This window comes from Aspergillus stella-maris (genome assembly GCF_047715825.1).
Source record: "Aspergillus stella-maris strain CBS 113639 unplaced genomic scaffold BDV14scaffold_107, whole genome shotgun sequence".
Taxonomy (NCBI): Eukaryota; Fungi; Ascomycota; class Eurotiomycetes; order Eurotiales; family Aspergillaceae; genus Aspergillus; species Aspergillus stella-maris.
The window spans coordinates 32,870-54,562 of NW_027396901.1; the positions used below are offsets into that span (position 1 = coordinate 32,870).

The following is a 21,693-nucleotide window of genomic DNA, read 5'->3' on the forward strand; positions in this document are numbered from 1 at the left end:
CAGTTCGTTTTGCTCCTCGACGCCAACCACTACGCGACTTCTCTTCTCGCATAGTTATCCCAGAATGTGAGAACCAGCGCACCTGATATTTCAGGTTCCTGCTGAACTTCCTTTTGATTTGCCTCCCCCGCTTCTGTTTCTACAGTGATCATGCCGCTTTTCCCCACGGGATCCCTCCCCGGCTGCCACATTGCTTGTGCCCTGCGGAGAATCGACACCAGATGATCTGACATTAAACCTTCGCCGAGCATTAAGTTCCTTTCTTGCCGCCAGCGGCTCGCGGTTGCGGCTCAGAGCCCGCGGTCCTGCGCTTCTTCTCATGATTATACAGAATGTGGTGGGTGGGAGGTAGCCTTTATATCGCGATGGCGTGGAAAACACAGTGGAAGGTTTTTCCTTCAAGCTCTCAGGGTCCGTCTCATTGCTCTGTCGAATATCCTTCCAGAGGACTTTTTCCATCATTGTATAGTATCAGTCCAGGCACAGATCCAACTCAACCCCCAGAATGATCGAAAGAACCACTACGGAAAAGACCCCGGAGTCATCCTCCCAATCCGACGGCTCGGGGTCCTTCACCATAACAATCGAGAAGGAGAACCCCTCTGACCCATTCTCATCTATCTCGCCCCTGGCAATGAAAGACCTGAAAAAGGTCGCAAGGGAAGGCATAGCGCTCGCTGGCGGCCCAGCCGCCATCCTCCTGCAAATCGCACACCCATCCGTTGGCCAAGGCGTCGCAGACCACAGCACCTTCACCAAACGCGCAATTGCCCGAGTCCAGTATACGCAGATGTACATCTACGTAATGATCTTCGGCACCGACGAGGACAAAGCGAATATGAAAGCGTGGGTTGACCAGGCTCATGCGCGCGTCAAGTCCGAGGTTGGATCTCGTCCGTACAGTGCGCTTGATCCCGAGCTCCAGCTTTGGGTGGCTATCACTATATATGCGTCCATGGTGGGCATGTACGAGCTTATTTATGGCCCGTTACCACCCGCCATGGCAGAGCGAGTCTTTCAGGCTTTCTCGGTTATGGGTACATCACTCCAAGTCCCCAAGGAGATGTGGCCCAAGAATCTGAAAGAATTCCGCATGTACTGGCGGGATATGATCGAGAACCAGCTCCGAGTTACAGCGGACGCAGAGCTAGTCATGAAGGAGATTTTCCATCCCGTCCGAAGCGTCCCGCTCTGGGCGAGACCCGCTGTGCTTGTTGCGATGCCGTTTATTAGACGGTTGACGATTGAGCAGCTCCCGCCTACTTTGAGAGAACAGTTCCATGTTAAGTCTACGAAGAGTTCGAGGGCTATTTCGGGGTTGTTCGTCAGTGGGATGGCTTGTGTTTATCCGTTTACGCCGTTGTTCATAAGGCAGTTTCCGAAGACTTATGCGATGAGATTGTTTAGGAAGAAGGTAAAGAAGAGGGGTGGGCAGCTTCTTAAGGCTTGAAGGGGCGTGGTGTGAGAAGGATGTTCTTTTTCGTGATATACGTGATGATTCTTATGTACTACGTTCGCTTACCGGTGTCTTACCCGCACAATTGAGATTACATTCTGTCGCTATAAAATGTTCGAATCCCGGCGTTGCACAGGGAGGCCTATCTTAAAGGTCTGTAAGTTAAAATATGGCACCGTGATGAAATCAACTCACAGCCTCCACCCGGAGTTACACCCCCGGAGTAATTCTTCAGAGTGTTCTTCCAGATAAACAAAAAGGCCCGCACTTGAGCGAAATACTGTCCACCTAAACCTCTCGAAGTCCGTTTTCCCAAGAGCCTCGAACCTAGCTCAGTAGTTTTAAATCCTAGGCACACTCTCGCGCACCTCGGCGCGAATGCCCCTCCTTTCGTTTCCTTTCACGAGCTAACGTTCACATTTCCGTACCTTTATTGCAGCCTTCACGCCCCGCAGAGGGCCCTTTCTCGAGGACCGAAGAGGCCTCCCGCGGACCGCTTGCTTGGGCTTCGTTGACTCGACACCAAGTGGTCTCGTGGACTTGAACTTGTTCTAGGGGTCTGAAGACTGCTGCTATCCGCACCTCTCCCAATCTAGAACACCACCACCCGGGCTCTTTTGCCTCGAGTCTCAGGTAAGCTGCGGTGGTCGTCAATTTTCACTTTGTGTTTTCGACCGTCTATGCGGCCAAACATATTACTACTTCCAACCCAGTGATTGCGTGGATTGACATTTGCGCAATAACTCATCCGCAACAATGATCCTCACATTCTTCGGCATCCTCGCCCGCCTGGGGATCTTTATCTCAGCAATAATAACAATCGGATTGAACGCAAGATTCCTAGTCAACACAACATGGAGCAATGAGCTACTCATCTACATAATCACAATCGCCTCATTCAGCGCTCTCGCCTGTCTAGTCCCGCCGTATCCGAACTTCCTGTATGATTTATTTTGGGCGCTCGCGAATGCGCTTTCCGCTGTTTTTGCGCTGGTTATCCAGGTTAGTCTTCATGAATTTGCCTCTCGTTATTAACGACGCTTGGCAAGATAGTAACGTGAGATTGTAGTTCATCGACTCAGAATGCTACGGGTTCCGCCCGAACAGTGAGGTGGATTGCGCGACGTATAAAGCCGGCACGGCTTTTACATTTTTGCTTGCGCTTGCTTGGTTTGCGAGTGCATTTTTCGTACGTCTCCACTTATCACGCCTTTACACTATTCTGGGGGCCCAGCTAATGTTTTTCAGGGTGGCCTAAGGATTCTGGGCGTCGTGTTTAATATTGGGCAGTACGCTTCGCGGCCGTACGTCTTTCCTCTGCATCTCTTGTGCACATAGGTACTAAGCAGTGAGATAGGCTTTACATTCAAGGCGCTAAAGACGAAAAGGATACCAAAGTTGAGCAGGGCGAGAATGTTGAGCCAGTGAAGAAGAAGAAGAAGATCAAGTTCGTCCCTTATTCTTCTCTACCCGCTCCGATCACTCAACCGCAATCTTTCATGTACTGACGAGACTAGGGGCTTCGCCAACGACCATATCGCGCGATACTTTGTCTGCTACGGGCTCCTTGGGGTCGTTCTCCTTGCCGCTGGGCTTCCCCTCCTGTACGCTCTTCAATATCTAGCCATCAAAGACGTATCAAAGGACTGACCTCTACGCAGAATAATCTATGCCGCCCCCGCATTCGCGATCTACCTCCTCGACAACGTTCCAATCCCCAAAGTCGAAGTCAACCTCCTCAACCCCACAAACGACAGCATCCAATTCTCTGTCCTCAGCGACATCAAAGTCCCCGACGCCATGAACGTCCGACTCGACCCTATGCGCGCGCAGTTCTTCCGACCCGAGACGAGGGATGACCCGGTCCCCATTGCAACTATTGATCTGCCGAAACTCAAATTCTCATCGAATGAGAAAGTCACGCTCATTAATCAGACGTTGAAATTAGGAGATATTGGGGAGTTCGCGGCGCTCGTTGAGGATGTAGCGTATAATCCGTCTTTCAGTGTTGCGGGGCAAGCGAAGGCGAGGGTTGGTGTTGCGACGTTGAGTACGACGGTGGATTTGTTGAAGATTGTTTCTCTACCCGGTAAGTAAATTCCCACATACCCCAATCTAGGCTCGAAGAAGTCGATACTGATTGCAAGGGCACGGATAGGCTTCAACAACTTCCCCGACATCTGGATAAACGAGATCGGAATCATGGATCCCGACGACGCAGGCAACAACGTCTACGGGGAAGTGGTTGTGTTTAATCCCGCTCCGGCTACGGTGACACTTGTGCGTCCCCAACACCCAGCCCCTTGCCTCAGCGCAACGTGGCACAGATTATCTAACGATCAAACAATACTGCAGGGCGAAGTAACACTCGCCGTCATCCTCGCAAACCTCACAGTCGGCGAAGCAACAGTCGCCGTAGACAACATCGTCCCAGGGAACAACACCTTTGTCGTACGCGCAAACCTCAACACATCCCTCGTAGAGGATAACATCGAAGCCATAATCCAAGAACAGATTCTTTACCTGCGCGAGGGCAACATTTCAGCTACAGCAACTGGTGTCTCAGTCGTTTATGAAGGCCAGCACTTGGAGTACTGGGAGGAAGCGCTGCAGGCAATAAGGATTAGTGCCACGAGGCCCGTCAAGGAGATTCTGAATATGGTTGTTGATAGTGGTGCGACTTCGATACTGGGTATTACGCCTGGTGATGGGTTAGGTACGTTCGTTGATAATTTGGCGGATCAAATTATTGAGACGGTGCGGGATTTGGATGAGGATGATATTGATGGCTATACGGAGAGGTTGGCGACGTTGGGGAGGTTGGTGCTTAGGTTGTTGACGTTGTTGGGGATTTTGTAGGTAGGGCTGTCTACTCAAGATCAGTTTGAATGAGGAGAGATTTAATGGCCAACAAGTACATCGGTAGTCTACGAGCCATACATTATACTACGCAATTGAAGAACAACAGTAGCGAAACAGAAAAGTCACCGTCTATATCAAGACTAAACCAAAGCTAAAGCTGACACCAATGACCACACCGGACAATCAGTCCATGCAAGGCCCGAAGAAGAAGTAAACCACATCAAAGCAGATATTTATAGTTACCCCCTAACAACAATCCAGGGAGTCTATTCCTGGACACACTGGTAGTAATAAGGGTTCCACTGCTTGCAAGTAAGACCGCTAGCACAGCCAGCAGCACCCTTGAAGTTCATACCACCGCACTGCTGGTAGATCTGGCCGGCACCGGTAGCGGGGGCAGTCGAGGTAGGGGCAGCAGTAGTAGTAGGGGCGACGGTGGAGGTAGGGGCAGCGGTGGTAGTGGGCTTCACGCTGGTGGTGAAGGTAGCGACGGAGGTTTGGGTCTGGGTAGCGGTGGCAGTGGCAGTGGTGGTAGTGCTGGGGGCAGCGGTGGTGGTGGGAGCGACGCTCGAGGTAGAGGGGGCCTTGGACTCAGTGGCAGTGGCAGTGGCAGTGGAAGTAGCGGAAGCAGTAGAGCTTGAACCGGAGCCAGAGCCGCCAGAACCGCCGGAAGACGCACCGTCCCAGACGGCAGGGCCGGGGATGGGGTAGCTGTCGAAGCTGTTGTAGATGTCGAAGAGGATACCGGCGTCGTCGGCGGCGTAGGCGCCAGGAAGGGAGACACCTTCAGGGAGGGTGCTGGCACCGTCGGAGGTGACCGTGAACTGGACACACTCCATGTAAAGCTGGGCGCCGCTCTCGCGGTTACCCTCGTGGAGGGCGATGATCTCAGGGCGGAAGAGGTAGTCGCCGGCGGGGACATCAGGGACAGTGACGGAGTGTTTGCCCTTGTTGGCAACAAGGGTCTCAACGGCCCATGTGCCATCGGCGTATCCGTCCTCAGCAATCTTGACCCAGCCGCTTCCGGCAGAGCCACTCTCGGTAGGAGCCATGTAAACGAGGACGGGGCCCAAGTGGGAGAGGTCGATGATGTCGTCGGAGGCATCGCGGGTGTTGTGGTGCCATTCAAAGGTAATCTTGTCACCAGCGGCAACCTCGAGAGTCTTTGCAGCAGCGGTCTGGCCGTTGACGTTGCAGGTAAGATCGGTGGAGGTCACGTCGGTAACGGGGGAGTTGCTTGGAGGAGAACGGATGTAGCCTTCAGCAGTGTTGCCCAGGCCCTGGTCCTCATCGTTGATCCAGACGGCCATGACGGTGGTGTGGGCGCTGGCAATCTTAGCAATCGCCGCCAGGGCGAGAAGTCCGTAGCTCTTCATGTTGAGAGAAATGATTGACTTTTAAAGATAAACTGGGGTAATGAGTGTGATGACTGTCACCAGGACAGAAAAAAGCAGGTATAAAAAAGAGAGTGTGAGGAGAATGACTGACGATGTGCAGTAGAAAGCATAGTACCGCCAGAGCACTCTTTATACAAACGCCGAGGAGGGCCTTGAAGCAAAGACTGTTTAATGAGAAACCCTGCCAAGTTGGCGGACTCAATCTATAGGAAACCCGCTGGCCACCACAACCCAGCAAGCGCATTGGCAGTCCTCATGGCGTACTTGGCGTTCGTTCTGGATGGTCTGTCGGCTTGCTCCGACCAGTCAAGGACCCTGATCCAGGGCTTAATCTATGCAAGACCCTTGGCGTTTCAGCGTTGCGGATTCTGCCTGCACTGTCCAGCGTTAACCGACAACGCCACCTATTGACCGGCGCCAATAATCAATATCGGCTTTGTGATCGTGATAGGGGTATTAATCTGGAGAAATGAGTTCGCAAGGCGGTTCGACCCGCTTTATAGTGGGCTCACTTTGCACTGTGCGCCACGATGGAAAATTTCTCCTGGCCATGGCCTGACAACAGGCTGCACAATTGAGTCTTTCCTCCGACTGACTTGATCACCTCAACCGGCTTGGATATCAGTTAGCCAATGTCGGTCGTCAACGATCCTACATACACTTGAGGGTCAAATGCGTACATCCCTACAGATATATAGTTGCGATTGGCAACTCGACGAGTTCCTGCCCTTTTGGCGGACATGGGGACTTCTATATCTTCTCAACTAATCCTGTCTTGAGCAGAAGTCCAAGATGTCGTTGAATATCCGGCTTATTACGGAATACCAATTCGCCGACCATCTCCTTCGATTCTCCACCTGAAGCTATGGGGTGGAGAGCCAAGTCGCGGTCTCAAACAGCTCTCGAACCGCTCGTATCGTAGCGAACCGAGGTCAGAACCTGTTTTACATATTGGAGTCTCTAGCTACATTTACAGGAAAGGTGAACGCAACTGGGTCTTTTGGGCTTGTCATATCCAAAGCCGCGTAGATATCGTGGCTTCAGACAACATCTGCAGACAATTCCACTTGATATAATCGAAGTCTAGAACGGCGCTCCAGCCTTTTGATGCTTTCACACAGGTTTCGTTTTCTTTGGGCCCTAATTCTGAATCTCCAGTTCGTCCAAGATTAGTTAGCTTCATTTGTAGCCTATATATGTGGTGAATGGCACTGCAGCAAATTTCCATCTGATGCGGCCAAATCATGGAATTTCGGTCTTCAATAAACCTCACCCGACTATTCAGACGCCCTCTTAATTTCGCCATGCCACTGAAAGTTGAGATGGAAGTCTTAGCAGCCGCCGCCAACCTTCCTCAAGCGCTCGGTCCTGCGCACCTCCTTGCCCATTGCAGTTCCCATTCTATGTTCATTTCAACGATTTCATGAGAGACACCACATGACAATCTTGAATAGTCCTGAGCTTCTTATGGAGGAGCCCGATGAGCCCTCGTGTGTGCTTATGTAATCCTTGCAAGGCTGCGATAACTACAGCCTCGTCTAATATCCATGGATACTATAGGTATTTACTATGCCTTCACTGTCAGCCTCATTCGCGGAGACGGTGCCCGACTCAGCCTCTTTGAGCCAGCCTTGTGAGAATTTAACTGTTTTAAAGAGCCCCTCACCTCTCCGCCACTCTTCAGGAGTCGGAATCTCTGTCCACGCCTCTACTAAGTTATATCCAGAGGCACATCGAGCCTTTCGCAATGGCTCAAGATCAAGAAAGTCCGCGGAGACGTCGTCGTCATCCCTCTGCACCTGGGTACACGACCCGTGAGTTGGCAGATAATCTTGTGCCCTCTCACCCCTCCTCTCGATTGTGACTGATTTGCGAGCGTACAGACATTGGTGATGGACAACCACAACAACAACATCATAATCATCCAGATAAACCAGTTAAAATGCCGCTACTACGGAGAATCGCTCATGCATTGCTTATTTTTGACTAATTACGCTCAGAGTCTTAAGCACCCTGGGGACAGCAAAAGATAAGCTACAGTACCAAAGACTTATTGCCAAGGATGCTATAGCCTCGAGGCTTGAGCCAGAAGCTTGGAAAAGCACTCGCCAGAAACCAGTCAAAACATTCAGATGAAGGCGGGAATTTGAGACTTTGGGTTGGAAGGAACTCATGGAGCGAGTCACCGAGCCAAATAGAGGTGAATTCCACGCCAAAGCCATGCTACTCGTAAAAGATAAAATACAAGGCGTTCCAACAGACGCGAAAACAGATCCTTTACGTGATACACTTTTGTTTGACGACTCTGATCTAAATTTGAATTTGACCATGGAATATCAATTTATTAAATGTGGCCCTAGGGAGCAGATTCATCGGTATCCCGCCAGCTGTGCTGCGGGAGCTCTTATGCTGATCATCAGGAAGGCACAGGCACTGCATACAGATGTTGAAGAGGTCTTCGAAAAGGGTAATTTTGATACCACAACTAGGGCGTCTCTGAAAAAGAGGTTAACGGATTTCGATGAATATTTCGAAAACGCGTGTCAAACGATGAATATTGACGATGCCGAGCCCCTTGCCCTTTTAAAGAGCGATCAGCCTCCGTGAGTATATGCAATGTTCATGACTATGGTAGGTATACACAAATAGTACTAATATAACAATTGAAGACAAACCTCCCAGCCAGAACAAAACGCTCAAATTAGCAACTCATCAAAGCCACCTGCAGCCATTTCCGTCTTGAAGCACTCACCAAAACGGCGCCGCACGCCGTTCGTCTTTGCTTTCCTCGTCCCTATCACCTGCCTATTTCAACCATCTTCGCAACGCTCGCCTGGGACCAGGTAGAGCCTAAAAAGGGATACCAAACCGATGCAGAATTCTACCAGCTAATCTCCTCGGTTCTGGTACAGATACTCGGACTAATAACCTCGCTGTGGCCTGCCGTCGTGAATCTTCACCTGAATCAAGTGGCGCGTTTCCTTAGCTGGGGCGCGGCCTTTGGAGGGGCAGCCCTTACTATCTCTGCTATCCCTCTGTATATCCTTGTTTCGCAGCGCTGGAGCGCGTTCCTTCTGTTTGGTGGATCTATTTTGCAGGCTTTGCTGCAGTTGCAGCTTGTGTTGGCGATTGATAGGAGTAAAGAGCATCAGAGCTAGGGGCATTCCTTCTCTTTCCGCTAGGATGGTGCACGTACAGCACTGTTGCATATTCTGGAATTATTTTTTCTTTTTTACTTCTTATGTATTTGAGGCTCTACGCATCTGGTTCGCTTTCCCGCGGTTATGGTGAATACCGCATACAAAAAACTATACCTATATTTCCTCACTTTCCTGTCTGTCTGGTAGAACTGCTACCATCTATGACTTGCAGCGTTGTGTTAAGAAAACCCCCATACGGACAGTCATAAATATCACGGCATATTGTCACGCCGAGCTTTCTATTTCTTTTCAGGTTCAAAATTGATATGCGATCGACATCTGAAGTTCAGAAAATATCTTCAGTATATGTCATCGTCCGGTTCACGATTCGTGGATCGCAGCCATGCTCCCCGCGTTTTGACCAACTCTGGACACCAAAGCCTGGATCGAGTCTATGATATCATCTCGCTTCGCCCAATCAACTTGGGGGATAATACGTTCGCCACGGGGTTATAAGAGCTCCCATGGGTGCTGTCTTGAACTCTTGTTGTCTTGAATGCTTGAGACGCTCGATCGATCGATTACTTCCTCCCTTAGATCTTACAGAGAATCACACACAATGACCAAAGAACTAGTCAGTCAGATAGGGCAGAAAGAGATATACCCAATGTACTGATTCGTTCGCTAGAGCTTCGATATTCGTTTCGCCAGTATGCCCGCGCACGAGGAGTACGGGGATGGGTCGGAGCTGGCAAATAGGTACGAAGTCCCGAGTTTTCATGTTTTAATCTGGTCTCCGAATAAATTTACACTAGTGAGAGGGCGTGTCATACTAAGAGGCATCTCTCTAGAATGCGGGAAATTTACAAAGGCAGAAACCTCGAGTTTCCAGACGACTTTGACTCGACATTGACTACGCCGCCTATTCATTTTATGCAGTATGCGATCCTCCTGGACCCGTTTTTCGGTCTCTTCAATTCGGGGAGTACTAATACCATGTACAGAGTCTTCGCGCCGGACGATACGGACGTGGATGAGCTGAGAAGAGTAGATGTCCCAAAGGGATTGGATGTTGAGATTTTGGAGCTTTCATATTAGGTCAACCATTTGAGCTCTGAGTATATCGCAATATTGATTCATAATTTTTGCCGTAAGAAGAAATGTATTGGTTCGGTGTCTGGCCTCCTAGGTACCTTCTATACCGAGACACTGTAGTCTAATCTTGTTCCAATGGTACTCAAAGCACATCACCAAGAGCGAGATCCTTACCATTATCCAAATTCATTTTTTCTCTCTCTTTAAAATATCCCACCTAAAACAAACCATCGGCACTAATTCCCATCGTTGGCAAATATGACACGAACATTGGTAAGGCCAAATGTCTTACTCTGTAGGATCACAAACGCCATGTCTCATCCACATCGCCCAAAAATATCCGCAAAGATAAGACGGTGAACACGCCCACCCACATACCATAAGCACTGCTGAACTGTCAGCTTAGCTCGCCAATAAGCTTTCCAAGAATCTTATCGCGCAATTCTACGTCGCATTTGTCATAGTTAGTAGATCGGTATTAACTGCGCGAGGGGGGGTAGATATATTGGAGGCGAAATGTTCATCGCGCTGGGCGTTACGTACCGGCATTTCTTAGGGCAGCGAAGTAAATGGGTACTCCAATCGTGCTTTTGACATCGATCGAGAATTATTCTGGGGCATAATGGCGTAGCGAACTCCGCCTCCAACCTAACACAGAACATATCATATCACATCCCACCCCATCTGACCTATCCCCCAATTATTCATCCCCGTTGCATTAGCCTTGCATTGACAGCAGACTATCGCAAACCGTCCTCTGAAAGAATAGAACGCTCCCCTGACTATCACTTGCCAAATCCTTGTCTCAGAGCTAGTAAGACATGGCGCTTGGTATAGCCCTTTGCCTAGAGGAGAGGGTTATGACAAGCATGGACGGTGAGGATGGGTTTACGTGGCGAAGACTCGAAGGAAGTACGAGGAGGTTTTTTGCAGGCAGAGGTCATATTACTATCGTTGATTCCCAGGAATAATCGTTCTTTCTAGTTTTGTCTCTGTTGTGTCTTGTTCCCGGTCGTTGGTCTTCTGTTTGGAGAAAGGCCGCGCTGTACGTACGAGCATCACGACCATGATGTTTTCTAGCAAGTCATGGGCTTTGCCTATCCTAGCCATCTTATCACTGTCAGCAAGTGTGAATGCAAAAGCAGTCTTTGCCCACTTCATGGTATCCTCCTCTCCAGTCCCGCTTATCCTTTACCTAGTCTACAGTACTAACCATATCCATCGTTTACCTAGATCGGCAACACAGAAAACTACACCTCAACAGACTGGACAAACGACATAACCCTCGCAAAAGCCTCTTCAATCGACGCATTCGCCCTGAACGCCGGTTTCGGCGCAAAATACAACGCGCGCTCGTTCCGCGCAGCATTCGACCACGCCGCAGCGCTAGACTTTAAGGTCTTCTTTTCGCTCGATTATTCCGGGTCAGGACGCTGGCCCAAGGACCAAGTTATTGATTTGCTATCAAATTTTACGGATCATGAAGCATACTTCCGCCATTCAGATGGACGGGCACTGATTAGTACATTCGAGGGATACCAGGCTGCGAACGAATGGGGTGAGATAAAGCGGGATGTGGCGAAGGCAGTTGGGAAGGAGAATTGCTGCGTCTTTATACCGGATTGGACGTCCGTGGGTCCACATAAGGCTTCAAGCGTCAGTGCAATAGACGGCCTCATGTCCTGGGAGGCATGGCCGTACGGGAACCAAGAGATGAACACGACAAAAGACCAAGAGTACATGGATCTTCTCGACGGAAAACCATTCATCATGCCTGTTTCCCCATGGTTCTACACGAATCTGCGCCAGTTCAATAAGAATTGGGTGTGGCGCGGTGATGACCTCTGGTATAGCCGGTGGGAAGAAGTCATTGAATTACAGCCTGAGTATGTTGAGATCCTCACGTGGAATGATTACGGGGAGAGTCACTATATCGGGCCTGTTAGGCACAATGCGACGGGGGTTATTGCCGAGGGGGCGCCGTTGGATTATGTTGATGGTATGCCGCATGATGGGTGGAGAGACGTGTTGCCGTTCGTTATCCAGCGGTATAAGAAGGGCAAGAACTCTGTGCCGGAGATTGAAGAGGAGAATCTCAGTGTTTGGTACAGACTTAGTCCAGGCAATGCGTGCGGGACTGGCAAGACGACGGGGAATAGTCCGAGCTCGGACCAGACGCTCATGAAGCCCGCTGATGTCTTGGAGGACAAAGTGTTTTATTCGGCATTGCTGGATAGTAATGCCGATGTTAGGGTTAGTATTGGTGGGCAGAATCGCAGTGCTGAGTGGACGGGGAGACCGGATGGTGGGAAGGGGGTGTATCATGGGTCTGTCCCCTTTGGTGATCGGACGGGAGAAGTGGTGGTGACATTGTCGAGGGATGGAGAGTTCCTGGCGCAGATGAAGGGGAGGAGCATTGAGGATAGTTGTCCGGGGAACTTGACGAACTGGAATGCGTGGGTTGGGAATGTCACTGCTGTCAAGAGCAGTAGGGGCAACGGGGATGGCGATGGTGATGGCGACGAGGATTCTGCTGCTGTGTCGATGGAGATGGTTCCAACCTTGTGGATATTGGCTCTTGCTATTTTTGTTTTCTTCTAGTCTAGTTACTCGATTGTCGATATAATAACCTTACGCTTAATACTACCCTAATCTCCCCCAGCATTCCATCCCCAGAGTCTAGCCCTCAAGGCATCCAGCACCAGAACAATGGAACCAAATAAAATCATAGACTAAGATGCCACCCATGGAACCAACTCCCCAGCCATAATAGCTTACAGCATCCCTCGCCAACCCACAAATCACATCTCCCTCCCCCAACGATAAAGTTGAAGTCAATGACGGCAGCAGTGGCAGCCCCAACCACTCACAATACCCTAAACCACACCACTCCCCCCACCATTGTCTAGCCTGGCCGGTCGATCAAACAGGCTGCGTCTCCAACATGGATTATCCGTGGCAAGGTGGTCTGCCATCGGCCGATCGGCGCTCTAATTGGCGATTGGCGCTGTCAGGGATGGCGCTGTGGGGAGTTTAGTTTCGTCATGCCACTGTTCGTCATGCCACTGGGTTGAGCATCGAAGACCGGCTATTGGCCGCTTCTGCAGTCTAGGTTTCGAGTTCGAGGTGGTACGGCCGGGAAGAGAGATCTGGGTTCCTAAGTTGAGTGTAGGTGTTATAAGTTGGCTTGTCCCGGTTTGACTTCGTGGTACCCTAGCGATACATTGCTTCTTAGTATTGCCGTTGTCTGCCATTGCTTTCTTTGCATCAATTCTCGTCTATTGCCTTTCTTGCACATATTTCGTGCTATCTATACCTCCTGTTCCTCAATCCCTTCCTCCCAATTCCTCCAAACCCTCACCATGGTCGACTTCACCCGCCCAACAAAACCCAACACGCGCATCCCCCCCATCCTCCTCGCCCGCAAACACCACAACCAGACTCAACCCTCAATCTCAACATCACCACCTTCACAATCAGAACAAGCAACCCACATAATCAACCTCTCGCAACGAAAACTCTCCGCGGAATCCAACAATGCCGATCCCTCCCTCCGACGATGTCTAGCCCACCACCGCCTCCTTACAAAGTCGATCTTCGAAGCAAAGTCCGATATGAAGGTTTACTTTGACGAGGTTGAATATGAAAGTGATAGTGAAGATGAGGAAGATGAGGACGCAGTCTTTGATGAACATGTCGAGGTTGTTGGGACGTTTCATATGGATAATGATAATGTGAGGGTTGTTGATGAGGAGAGTGATGCCGAAGCTATGCTTTTCCATGAGGAGCCGACGGTACATCAGGAGGAGGCCATTCTGTCTCATCTGAATCCACCGCCCGGTCTTCCGATTCCTTCTAATATGGCTGTTACTATGCCGATGTCCATGCCTGTATCTGCATATACACCTACCTCGACTGCCAGCACATTAACGCATCATCCTCGACCAAAGACCTCAAGGCTAAGCTTCAGCTCGAAGATAGACCCTACCAGCGGCATTGCACCAGGGGATCAAAAGGCGTCCAATGGACTTGCGGCAAGTGTTGAGCCATCTGCAGGCAGAGTCAGCTCAGACGTCATCCCGAATTCCAACTCATCTCCCAACCCGAGCAACCCTGCTCTGTGCGATGAGGTCGACAAAAGTACAACGGACACAGCCCCGACTCCAATGTCACCAAGACCGCCCCTCTCCTCCCTCCCGAGCTTCACGCCTGTAAACAGGACATCCTCAGCGCCAGAGCCGACCTCCACCTCGACCTCTCCTGCGAAGACACCGCACCCTATAAAAAGCAAGATCGTCAATACCGTCAAAGGCCTCGTCAAGAGGCGGAATTCGTCTCCTTCCTGTCTGCCGATGCCATCCATTGAGCCTACAACCACATCTCCAACGTCTGCAGAGCCAACCACTGCAGACTCAAAGCCCACCGAGGTTCCTGCCACTCGCAATGATGCCGTTATGAGGGGATCTAGGACAAAAGATGAAGAAAAAGAGAACAGCCCGCCACTTCTTCACCTCTCAGGCAAGAATGCAAGTTGCAGTTCTATCCCCGTGCGGATAAAAGTCCACGAAGATGTCAAATCCGGCGACCAATATGGACGGGGTCTCAGCGTGTCGTCGGGTCATAATACACAATTACATACAAATACACATTCGCAAAATCGGACTTTTGCGAAGAGGGGGAAACAGTATGCGCAGCGACTGGGAGAGAGGGTTGGTGTTGCGGTTCCGGTTACAACGTGACAGGAGGCCGCAGGTGCATAGGGAGGATCCCGGACGATTGGGCGTGTATCGGAGATTTCCATGTATATTATCAGGATGACCTATGATGAGACGATGACTGGGATGCGATAGGTTGGGAATAGAGCATAGCGTTGCGGCGGTGGCGTTTGGTTGCTTTTTTACGATTACACGGGGCGTTCTGGTGTAACTCAAACCAAGAACAAGAATACGAAATAACAAAGAATCAAGTTTACGAACATTCTTAAACAAAAGAACAAATTCAGTAGGTAGTAATGATGCAAATATTTTCATTCCATGCCATCAAATCGAGTCGAGTCGAGTCGAATCATTAAGACATACTACCTAATCCTCCACAATCACATAACAAAACATAAACCATAGCACATAAGATGAAGATGGTACATAGACAACAAATCTCAAAAGGTATCTCAACTAAGTCCAAACCTTCATAATTGCATCCTGCAAATCACCACCGGCAATAGACCCCCTGATCCTCCGACCAAAGTCGCTTCCCGTGCGCTGCTGCAGCGCATCCTTGACCTGTGCCAGGTAAGGCGGGTTCCAGTGCAGACGGACAACCCAGTAAATCAACCTCTTAATATCAGCCTTTGCACCCTGAACAGGCACAATAGTAAGCATTGTCTCGACGTCGAACTTCAATGGATCGCGAGCACGAGCAAGGATTGCGAGAAGTGCCTTTTCAAGATGTCCGCTGAATTCATCCTTGATTGTCTTCTCGAGAGAAATGTGGTACTTTGCTTCAAAGGCCTGTGTAATAGCAACGAGTTTCTGGTCCGATGCACCGAGGAACACAGCCGCGACGCCAATCTCGTCGGTTCCGGTCTTTGCATTGGTCGCGACGTGCAGCTCGTGTACGTCTTTGTCGATGCTGGCTTGATCAAAGTATGTTCCTCTTTCTGGGCGGACGGCGTTGAGGAGCATGAGGAAGAACTTCTCGGTTTTGCCGGAGAGATCGCTCTTAATGTCGTCGACGAGAGCCTTGTTGTACTTATTAACATACTGGTACTTGATTGCGCGGAGATCGGCGTTGCTTCGGCCTATGAGGACGTCGTTGATGGCGACTTCGTCGGTGCCGATTCCCGACATGGCGTCGCGGAGGTATGCGATGTCCTGGCCTAGTGGTCCCGCGGCGAGAGAGAGCATAATGATCTCGAAGTCACCCGACAGTTCACTCTTCAGGTCTTTCTCGAGGTTCCGTCCGTGGCGCTCCATGTATGTATTTCTGATCAAGGTCATTTGTAGTGGGTCCGGCTTTGCGAGGACATTGATGAGGGCGGCTTCGTCGGTGCCCCAGCCTTTCATGGCTTTGCGGAGCGCATCGGCTTCCTTGCTGGCATCACCAGAGGCACGTTGATCGGGATCGTAACCTAGCGATGGGGGTGCGGGCACAGGAGCAGCGGGAGGGTATCCGCCGGGAGCGCCATATTGACCTGGTGGTGGGCCGGGCGGGTAGTGACCTCCCTGGGGAGGGTATTGTCCTGGAGGCGGATATCCTTGTGGAGGGTAGGGCGAGCCATGCGGAGGGGGAGGAGTTCCGTATTTACCGGGAGGAGGAGCTCCACCCCAAGGAGGAGGGGGTTGGCCGTAGGGAGCTCCAGCTGGTGGCTGTTGGTACTGGCTCGGGTGCGGGGGCTGTGGAGGGTACTGCTGGTACGGCGAGGACTGGAAAGGCGGTTGCGACGGGTGCGCAGAGTGAGGCTGGTATCCGGGTGCGCTTCCTGGTGGTCCTGGAGGTGCAGGACTTCCACCTGGAGCAGGGGCGCCGTAAGGAGAAGGATGGGCAGGATAGGAGGCCTGAGGGTACTGGGCGGGGTAGCCCTGGGGAGGCGGAGGGCCGGAGTACTGGCCGTAATTGCCAGGAGGAGGGTATGACATACTGCAACAGAGACAAGAACAGAAAATCAATAAATAAAGCAACGAAAGTGATGGACAGTGCCTGCAGAGAGGAGCAGACAGCAGGAGTGAGGTGATGAGGCTGAGGAGGGGCAGCGCGATATGGACCCTTATTAAGAAGAGTTGGCCCGATGGTCGGCTTTGGCTTGGTCTTTGGCTGTGGCGGAGCGTACGACCGTAAGCCAGCACTAGGCCGCTTTGGTAGTGACTAGGATGTGCTGGGGAAAGTGCTGTGGATGCTGTTTGTCGAGCTTGCGGACACAGCCCTGCCGATCGCGCGACAACGCACTTTATCTAGTCAAGATAATCCGCAATGACGATGTTGTAGATTTCTAGCATCAAGATCCCCGTCCACATGGGCATCAATCCCCTTGGCGCCTAATGATCCTGTAGGGGAGAGGGTATAAATGTCGTTACTCCAGGTTGGTTTCCTGTTGACAATCACAATCGCATGTCTAAACGTCAAACTCATGGCTTCTGTAGCTCTATTCTCTCTCGCCGTCGCGAGCTCTGTCGTAGGGTCCACTGCCGAGCCAGTGCGCGTGCTTGATCGCGACTTTCCAGACCCCAGCATCATCAAGACAGCCGACGGCTATTACTCCTTCGCAACGACCTCAGGAGGACGAAACGTGCAAGTTGCACACTCTGCCGACTTCGTCACATGGGAATTCCTCGATGACCATGATGCCCTGCCCGGGCCTTTCCCAGACTGGGTAGATGCTGAGCCAATGGTCTGGGCGCCGGATGTTTTCCAGCGGGTAAATTTTCCACCTCAATTGTCCAATGGCGATAGCTAATCTTGACAGGACGACGGAAAATTCGTGATGTACTACTCTGCTAGACCTGCGGGAGATGGCAAGCATTGTCTTGGTGTAGCGACGTCATCTGCAATTGAGGGTCCATATACTCCACAAGACGAGTCGTGGGCTTGTCCGCTTGAGAAAGGCGGTGCTATCGATGCAGCTGGCTTCCAAGACGATGACGGGACATTGTATGTCACGTACAAAATTGATGGGAGTGCTTTGAACACCGGCGGCAGCGAGTTCCATCCTACGCCGCTTGTGCTGCAGGAGGTCAAGGCAGACGGGTTTACCCGCGTTGGGGACACAGTGACGCTCCTCGATCGGACAGATGAGGACGGGCCTCTCATCGAAGCCCCGGCTATCGTCAAAGCAGATGGCTTTTACTACCTCTTCTATTCCTCCCATCTGTTCGACAGTCCTGACTATGACTCAAAGTATGCGACGGCGCCGTCAGTAACAGGACCGTATACTCGAGTCGGACGCGTCCTGGCCCCTGGTGACCCCAGCAATGTCGGGCCTCTGAGCGGTCCCGGGGGTGCAGACATCACAGAGGACGGTACAAAGTTTGTTTTCCACGCGAACCGGAACAACCAAGATCCAACAGGTGGGCGTGCACTGTATATCACGCGGGTGAGCTTAGCCGGTGGGAAAGTAAGCTTAACCGACAGAAACGCAAGCTGTAAGTTTGTCCCAATCTTTCGGTGATCAGGCACTGACCTTGACCAGCGACCCAATAGAATAGAGTTGGGGTTAAGTGTGTCCGTTTGTCTCTGTTTCGGGTTTATCTTCAGCTTCAGCTTCCCCATTGGCCTTTTGAATCTCATTCCAACGATGAATCACGGCAGCTCGTTCTTCTGGCTGTGCAGCTACCATCTCAGCTAGACCTTGTGTTATGCGCGAAGACAATATATCCCGGATCTTGCTTCTAGACAATGAATTTCGTAGTGTCTTGTGTAGGCCTTCGAGCGGGTACCCAGCCAAGCCCCAGAGTCCTGTCAAAGTTATCTGTATGAACTGATTTCAAAAGAGAGGTAAACATACCAGCAACGGGTTTAAGAAAAACACCACCAATACCCTTGCCGACGCCCTTGAGCATTCCCTTCGACCCTGACTCTTTCCGTCCGTGCCGAGGCTGGGTCACAATACCAGTGACGCCTTGGTAGAGCTCTTGAGTAAATTCCTATACAGTATTAACTCCAAGTCCGAATGTACTTCCCGGGCAGGATTCTTTCTTACCGTTCCAGCAGCACGCAACCCACCTCGCATCCCTCGCACAGTCGGCGTCTCCTGAACCATCGGGTCATGGTACAGTTTGGGCGCATTATGAAAACCTTTTGAAAAGCTCAGCGTCACATCTGCAGGGAGCATTGTGGCCCAGTTGAGCAGATGCTTCCCGGCGCGCGAGATATGGTATCTCGCATCCGTAAAGACTTCTTTTGGCTGCGCTGATGCCTCTCTCGTTTGTTGCCGCTGAATAGTGTCCTCCAGACTAAGCCCCTGCATATCATCGTTCGGTTCTTCATTCGTAGCTGTTCTCAGCATGGCCGAGTCAGAGACGGTGCGCGATTCTGGCGTGCCGTTAGCGTCGGCATCGTTATTTGTTTCCGCTTCCTGAGCTGCAATCGCCGAACGAGCTTCGGATAGTTTCGAGTTTGTATCTTCTTGCGCAGAGAAGTAGCTTGATGCAGTTGATGATGAGGCGGAGCTACTTATTGTAGCACTGCTTGCGCTCATACTTTGACTATCGCCATCGTCATCACCAGTGCTACCGCTACCGCTCGCACGAGACTTGTCGCCAGAGTCGGCGCTCGAACGTCCTTTATCGAAGCTCTTCCTTGTACTGTCATCGCTTGAGCAAACACCCGAGCCCATGTTCCTGTTTCCGTAGTGTTCCTTCTTCCACCTGCGCACAGGCGATGGGGCTCGTGGTTTTTGTCCGTGCTTGAGATGTTTGTGGGATTTATGGCGGCGGTGAGGCCGATGCGTACCCCGGAATACCTCTGCTACGTCGCCGGGTATCTCGGCCATTGCTGCGACGAAGTCGGTCACGACACCGTAAAGGACTTCGGCGCCGGCGGAGAGGGGACCTCGTGGGTCGCGGCTTGTGTCATATTCTTTGGCTCGGTATCTGCTAGCTGTCAGTTGCTGCTCTCAAAGTGGATGATAGAATTTTGGATCGTACAAGACAAGGTTATGCGGCTTCACCAATCCAGTCTCGACGAGAACTGTTGCCGCGAACGCACTGAGCTTGATGTGCGAATGCTTCACCCACCATACTGCCGGACGGTTAGGACACAACGAGCACTGCAGAGACTCTGAATCGAGATGGCGATAAAAACTGCAGACTGCATTTCGAACACCTTCCTCCTGCCGCATATTCTCGCCGATTTCAGCAGCTTTCTTCTTGGTCTCGTCTTTCAGAGCGATCTGGATTCCCTCTGCTAGCTTCTCCGCTGTCAACCGCTTGTACGGAATTGGATCCGGTCCAGCACCCGCGCGAGAGACGATCGAGCCCCAAAATGTCTGATCGCCGAAGAACGGGACAATCACTGTCGGCTTTCCAAGTGCAAGTCCAGCGGCTGTCGTACCCGCGCCACCGTGATGGACGACAGCGCTGACATGTTGGAAGAGCCAGTCATGCGGACATTTGTCTATCATTATAATTGAGTCGGTATCTGCCTGGTCGGCGCCAATGTTTCCCCATCCCTTAGACACGACGGCACGTTGGCCGGTTTGTTGTACTGCCTCAAATACGATCTTCGTGAGAGCTGCAGAGTCATCGACAACGATGGACCCGAAACCAATGTATACAGGAGGAGGACCAGCATCGAGGAACTTTTGGAGGTTTTCCGGAGGCTTATAGTCTGAAGGACCGGGAAGGTTAGAGAAGCCGACAACGTCGATATTGGACCCCCAGTCGAGGGGCTTTTCGAGAAGAGCGGGTGGCCTACGTAGACGTTGTAAGTAAGGACTCGCTTTTGACTGAGTGGGACAGACCATAGATAAGTATGTGGAATCTGGAGTCGGTGGGCGATACCCGGTGCACGGATCGCATCCAGCGGGTCCAGCCCGAGTTCGCGTTTTCGAAAGCGGTTGATGAGATCTCCTAGTCCTTCCCACATCATGATCTCGACGATGGCATATGAGGCAAAATTTGCTACTGATGGCTTCGTGTTCTGCGACTGAACGTTTGCCAGTGGATGCGGAAAGGCCTGCGTAGCCGACCACGGCATTCTTCACTCGTCAGTATTCTGTGCATTTTCAAAAGCATAGATGAGTCTCACGTAAACATCATGTTCAAAGGTACCCCCATCTTCTCCGCGCAGCTCATATGCGCGAAACTGGGCGGGTTCGCGATGATCACGTCTGCCACGAATGGCAGATTCCGGTAGTCCACCTCCTCACTCCACGGGTCATCCGCTATTCGATGTTCAATGCCTGTCCCATCTCCAAGCTCGAAGCATGACCGCCAGCACCCTGAAAATATACTCTTCATCTCTCGTCTTCGCATTCGAATGGCTCCACTTCGTATCGTCCGCATATCCGGCATCAATCCTGGGTTCTTGACCATGAACGCCATGAGCTCCGCCGGGTCACCACCGATGTTGAAGAATTCCAGGCCCTCATTCTCGACGGTTTCACGGAAGGAGAGATGTGTTGCTAGTCGGACGCGGTGGCCGTGTGATCGTAGTTGTTTGCCGATGGCGAGAAATGGCTGGATGTCTCCGCGAGACCCAACCACTTGGATGACGATGTTGAGTCGAAGCGGGTATTGTTCTTCTTCATTTTCGGCGAATGATACAGATGGTTTGCGGTCTACGGGGCCGGGAGGGTAGGGGTGGTCTTTTGTATGACGGGCAATTCGCTGCAGCCAGGGTTTGGAGGGTGTGAGATTGATGTTGAGGCGGCCATCCTCTGGAGCAGATTTTCATAGATTAGTGTTCAATTGGTCATATACTCAAGAATGTAGGTGTTCTGCAAGGGCTGCGGATCAACTCACCCATGACCCGCACGCCGGTGTCTTGGCCATAGCCCTCCTGCAACTTGTGCTGGGCGCGACCGGAGGAGTAGCTGGCGTGCGTCCAGTCCTCGGAGGATATAGTCTCTGCCCTCTGCTGCGGCATTGTTGGTGGTGAGAAGTAATTGGAAAGAAAGAAAAGTTTGTGGGAGAGTTCGTGAAGTCATTGTGGTGATGTCACTGATCAGAGCACTGGACCCACAAGGCTGTTCCCTGAATCCCTCACGAACTGTGTACCTTTTGCCTGTTTCAGTAGGTTGGGCTTATGA

General features: G+C 51.4%; 9 protein-coding genes across 9 annotated transcripts; 6 read left to right on the forward strand and 3 right to left on the reverse strand.

Moving 5' to 3' along the window:
* Positions 1-634: 634 nt before the first annotated feature.
* BDV14DRAFT_193902 (oxygenase MpaB family protein) lies at positions 635-1,450 on the forward strand (the record flags this gene model as incomplete). The annotated part of the gene is made up of 1 exon (XM_073771841.1): positions 635-1,450. One exon carries the CDS (start codon positions 635-637, stop codon positions 1,448-1,450), a length of 816 nt encoding a protein of 271 aa, XP_073622242.1.
* Positions 1,451-2,212: 762 nt separating this feature from the next.
* BDV14DRAFT_206947 (uncharacterized protein) lies at positions 2,213-4,315 on the forward strand (the record flags this gene model as incomplete). Its single annotated transcript, XM_073775038.1, has 6 exons — positions 2,213-2,458; positions 2,526-2,649; positions 2,828-2,903; positions 3,118-3,545; positions 3,615-3,736; positions 3,812-4,315. 6 exons carry the CDS (start codon positions 2,213-2,215, stop codon positions 4,313-4,315), a joined length of 1,500 nt encoding a protein of 499 aa, XP_073622243.1.
* Positions 4,316-4,440: 125 nt separating this feature from the next.
* On the reverse strand, positions 4,441-6,166 carry eglD (putative endoglucanase). The gene has a single exon (XM_073770587.1). It carries the CDS (start codon positions 5,692-5,694, stop codon positions 4,585-4,587), a length of 1,110 nt encoding a protein of 369 aa, XP_073622244.1. The 5' UTR covers positions 5,695-6,166; the 3' UTR covers positions 4,441-4,584.
* A 3,250-nt stretch (positions 6,167-9,416) lies between these two features.
* BDV14DRAFT_184925 (uncharacterized protein) lies at positions 9,417-10,041 on the forward strand. The gene is made up of 4 exons (XM_073770588.1): positions 9,417-9,489; positions 9,544-9,614; positions 9,707-9,793; positions 9,860-10,041. The coding sequence occupies exons 1-4, from the start codon at positions 9,475-9,477 to the stop codon at positions 9,951-9,953; spliced, it is 267 nt and encodes an 88-aa protein (XP_073622245.1). The 5' UTR covers positions 9,417-9,474; the 3' UTR covers positions 9,954-10,041.
* A 626-nt stretch (positions 10,042-10,667) lies between these two features.
* BDV14DRAFT_184926 (glycoside hydrolase family 71 protein) lies at positions 10,668-12,613 on the forward strand. Its single transcript, XM_073770589.1, has 2 exons — positions 10,668-11,112; positions 11,184-12,613. The coding sequence occupies exons 1-2, from the start codon at positions 11,017-11,019 to the stop codon at positions 12,549-12,551; spliced, it is 1,464 nt and encodes a 487-aa protein (XP_073622246.1). The 5' UTR covers positions 10,668-11,016; the 3' UTR covers positions 12,552-12,613.
* A 471-nt stretch (positions 12,614-13,084) lies between these two features.
* On the forward strand, positions 13,085-14,968 carry BDV14DRAFT_184927 (uncharacterized protein). The gene has a single exon (XM_073770590.1). The coding sequence runs from the start codon at positions 13,313-13,315 to the stop codon at positions 14,687-14,689; it is 1,377 nt and encodes a 458-aa protein (XP_073622247.1). The 5' UTR covers positions 13,085-13,312; the 3' UTR covers positions 14,690-14,968.
* BDV14DRAFT_184928 (annexin) lies at positions 14,960-16,932 on the reverse strand. Its single transcript, XM_073770591.1, has one exon. It carries the CDS (start codon positions 16,583-16,585, stop codon positions 15,122-15,124), a length of 1,464 nt encoding a protein of 487 aa, XP_073622248.1. The 5' UTR covers positions 16,586-16,932; the 3' UTR covers positions 14,960-15,121.
* Positions 16,933-17,073: 141 nt separating this feature from the next.
* BDV14DRAFT_193907 (glycoside hydrolase family 43 protein) lies at positions 17,074-18,148 on the forward strand (the record flags this gene model as incomplete). The annotated part of the gene is made up of 3 exons (XM_073771842.1): positions 17,074-17,361; positions 17,410-18,057; positions 18,116-18,148. The coding sequence occupies 3 exons, from the start codon at positions 17,074-17,076 to the stop codon at positions 18,146-18,148; spliced, it is 969 nt and encodes a 322-aa protein (XP_073622249.1).
* An 8-nt stretch (positions 18,149-18,156) lies between these two features.
* On the reverse strand, positions 18,157-21,530 carry BDV14DRAFT_205838 (putative UDP-glucose,sterol transferase; the record flags this gene model as incomplete). The annotated part of the gene is made up of 7 exons (XM_073774806.1): positions 18,157-18,398; positions 18,448-18,586; positions 18,643-19,534; positions 19,589-20,353; positions 20,404-20,640; positions 20,691-21,321; positions 21,407-21,530. 7 exons carry the CDS (start codon positions 21,528-21,530, stop codon positions 18,157-18,159), a joined length of 3,030 nt encoding a protein of 1,009 aa, XP_073622250.1.
* Positions 21,531-21,693: the final 163 nt, after the last annotated feature.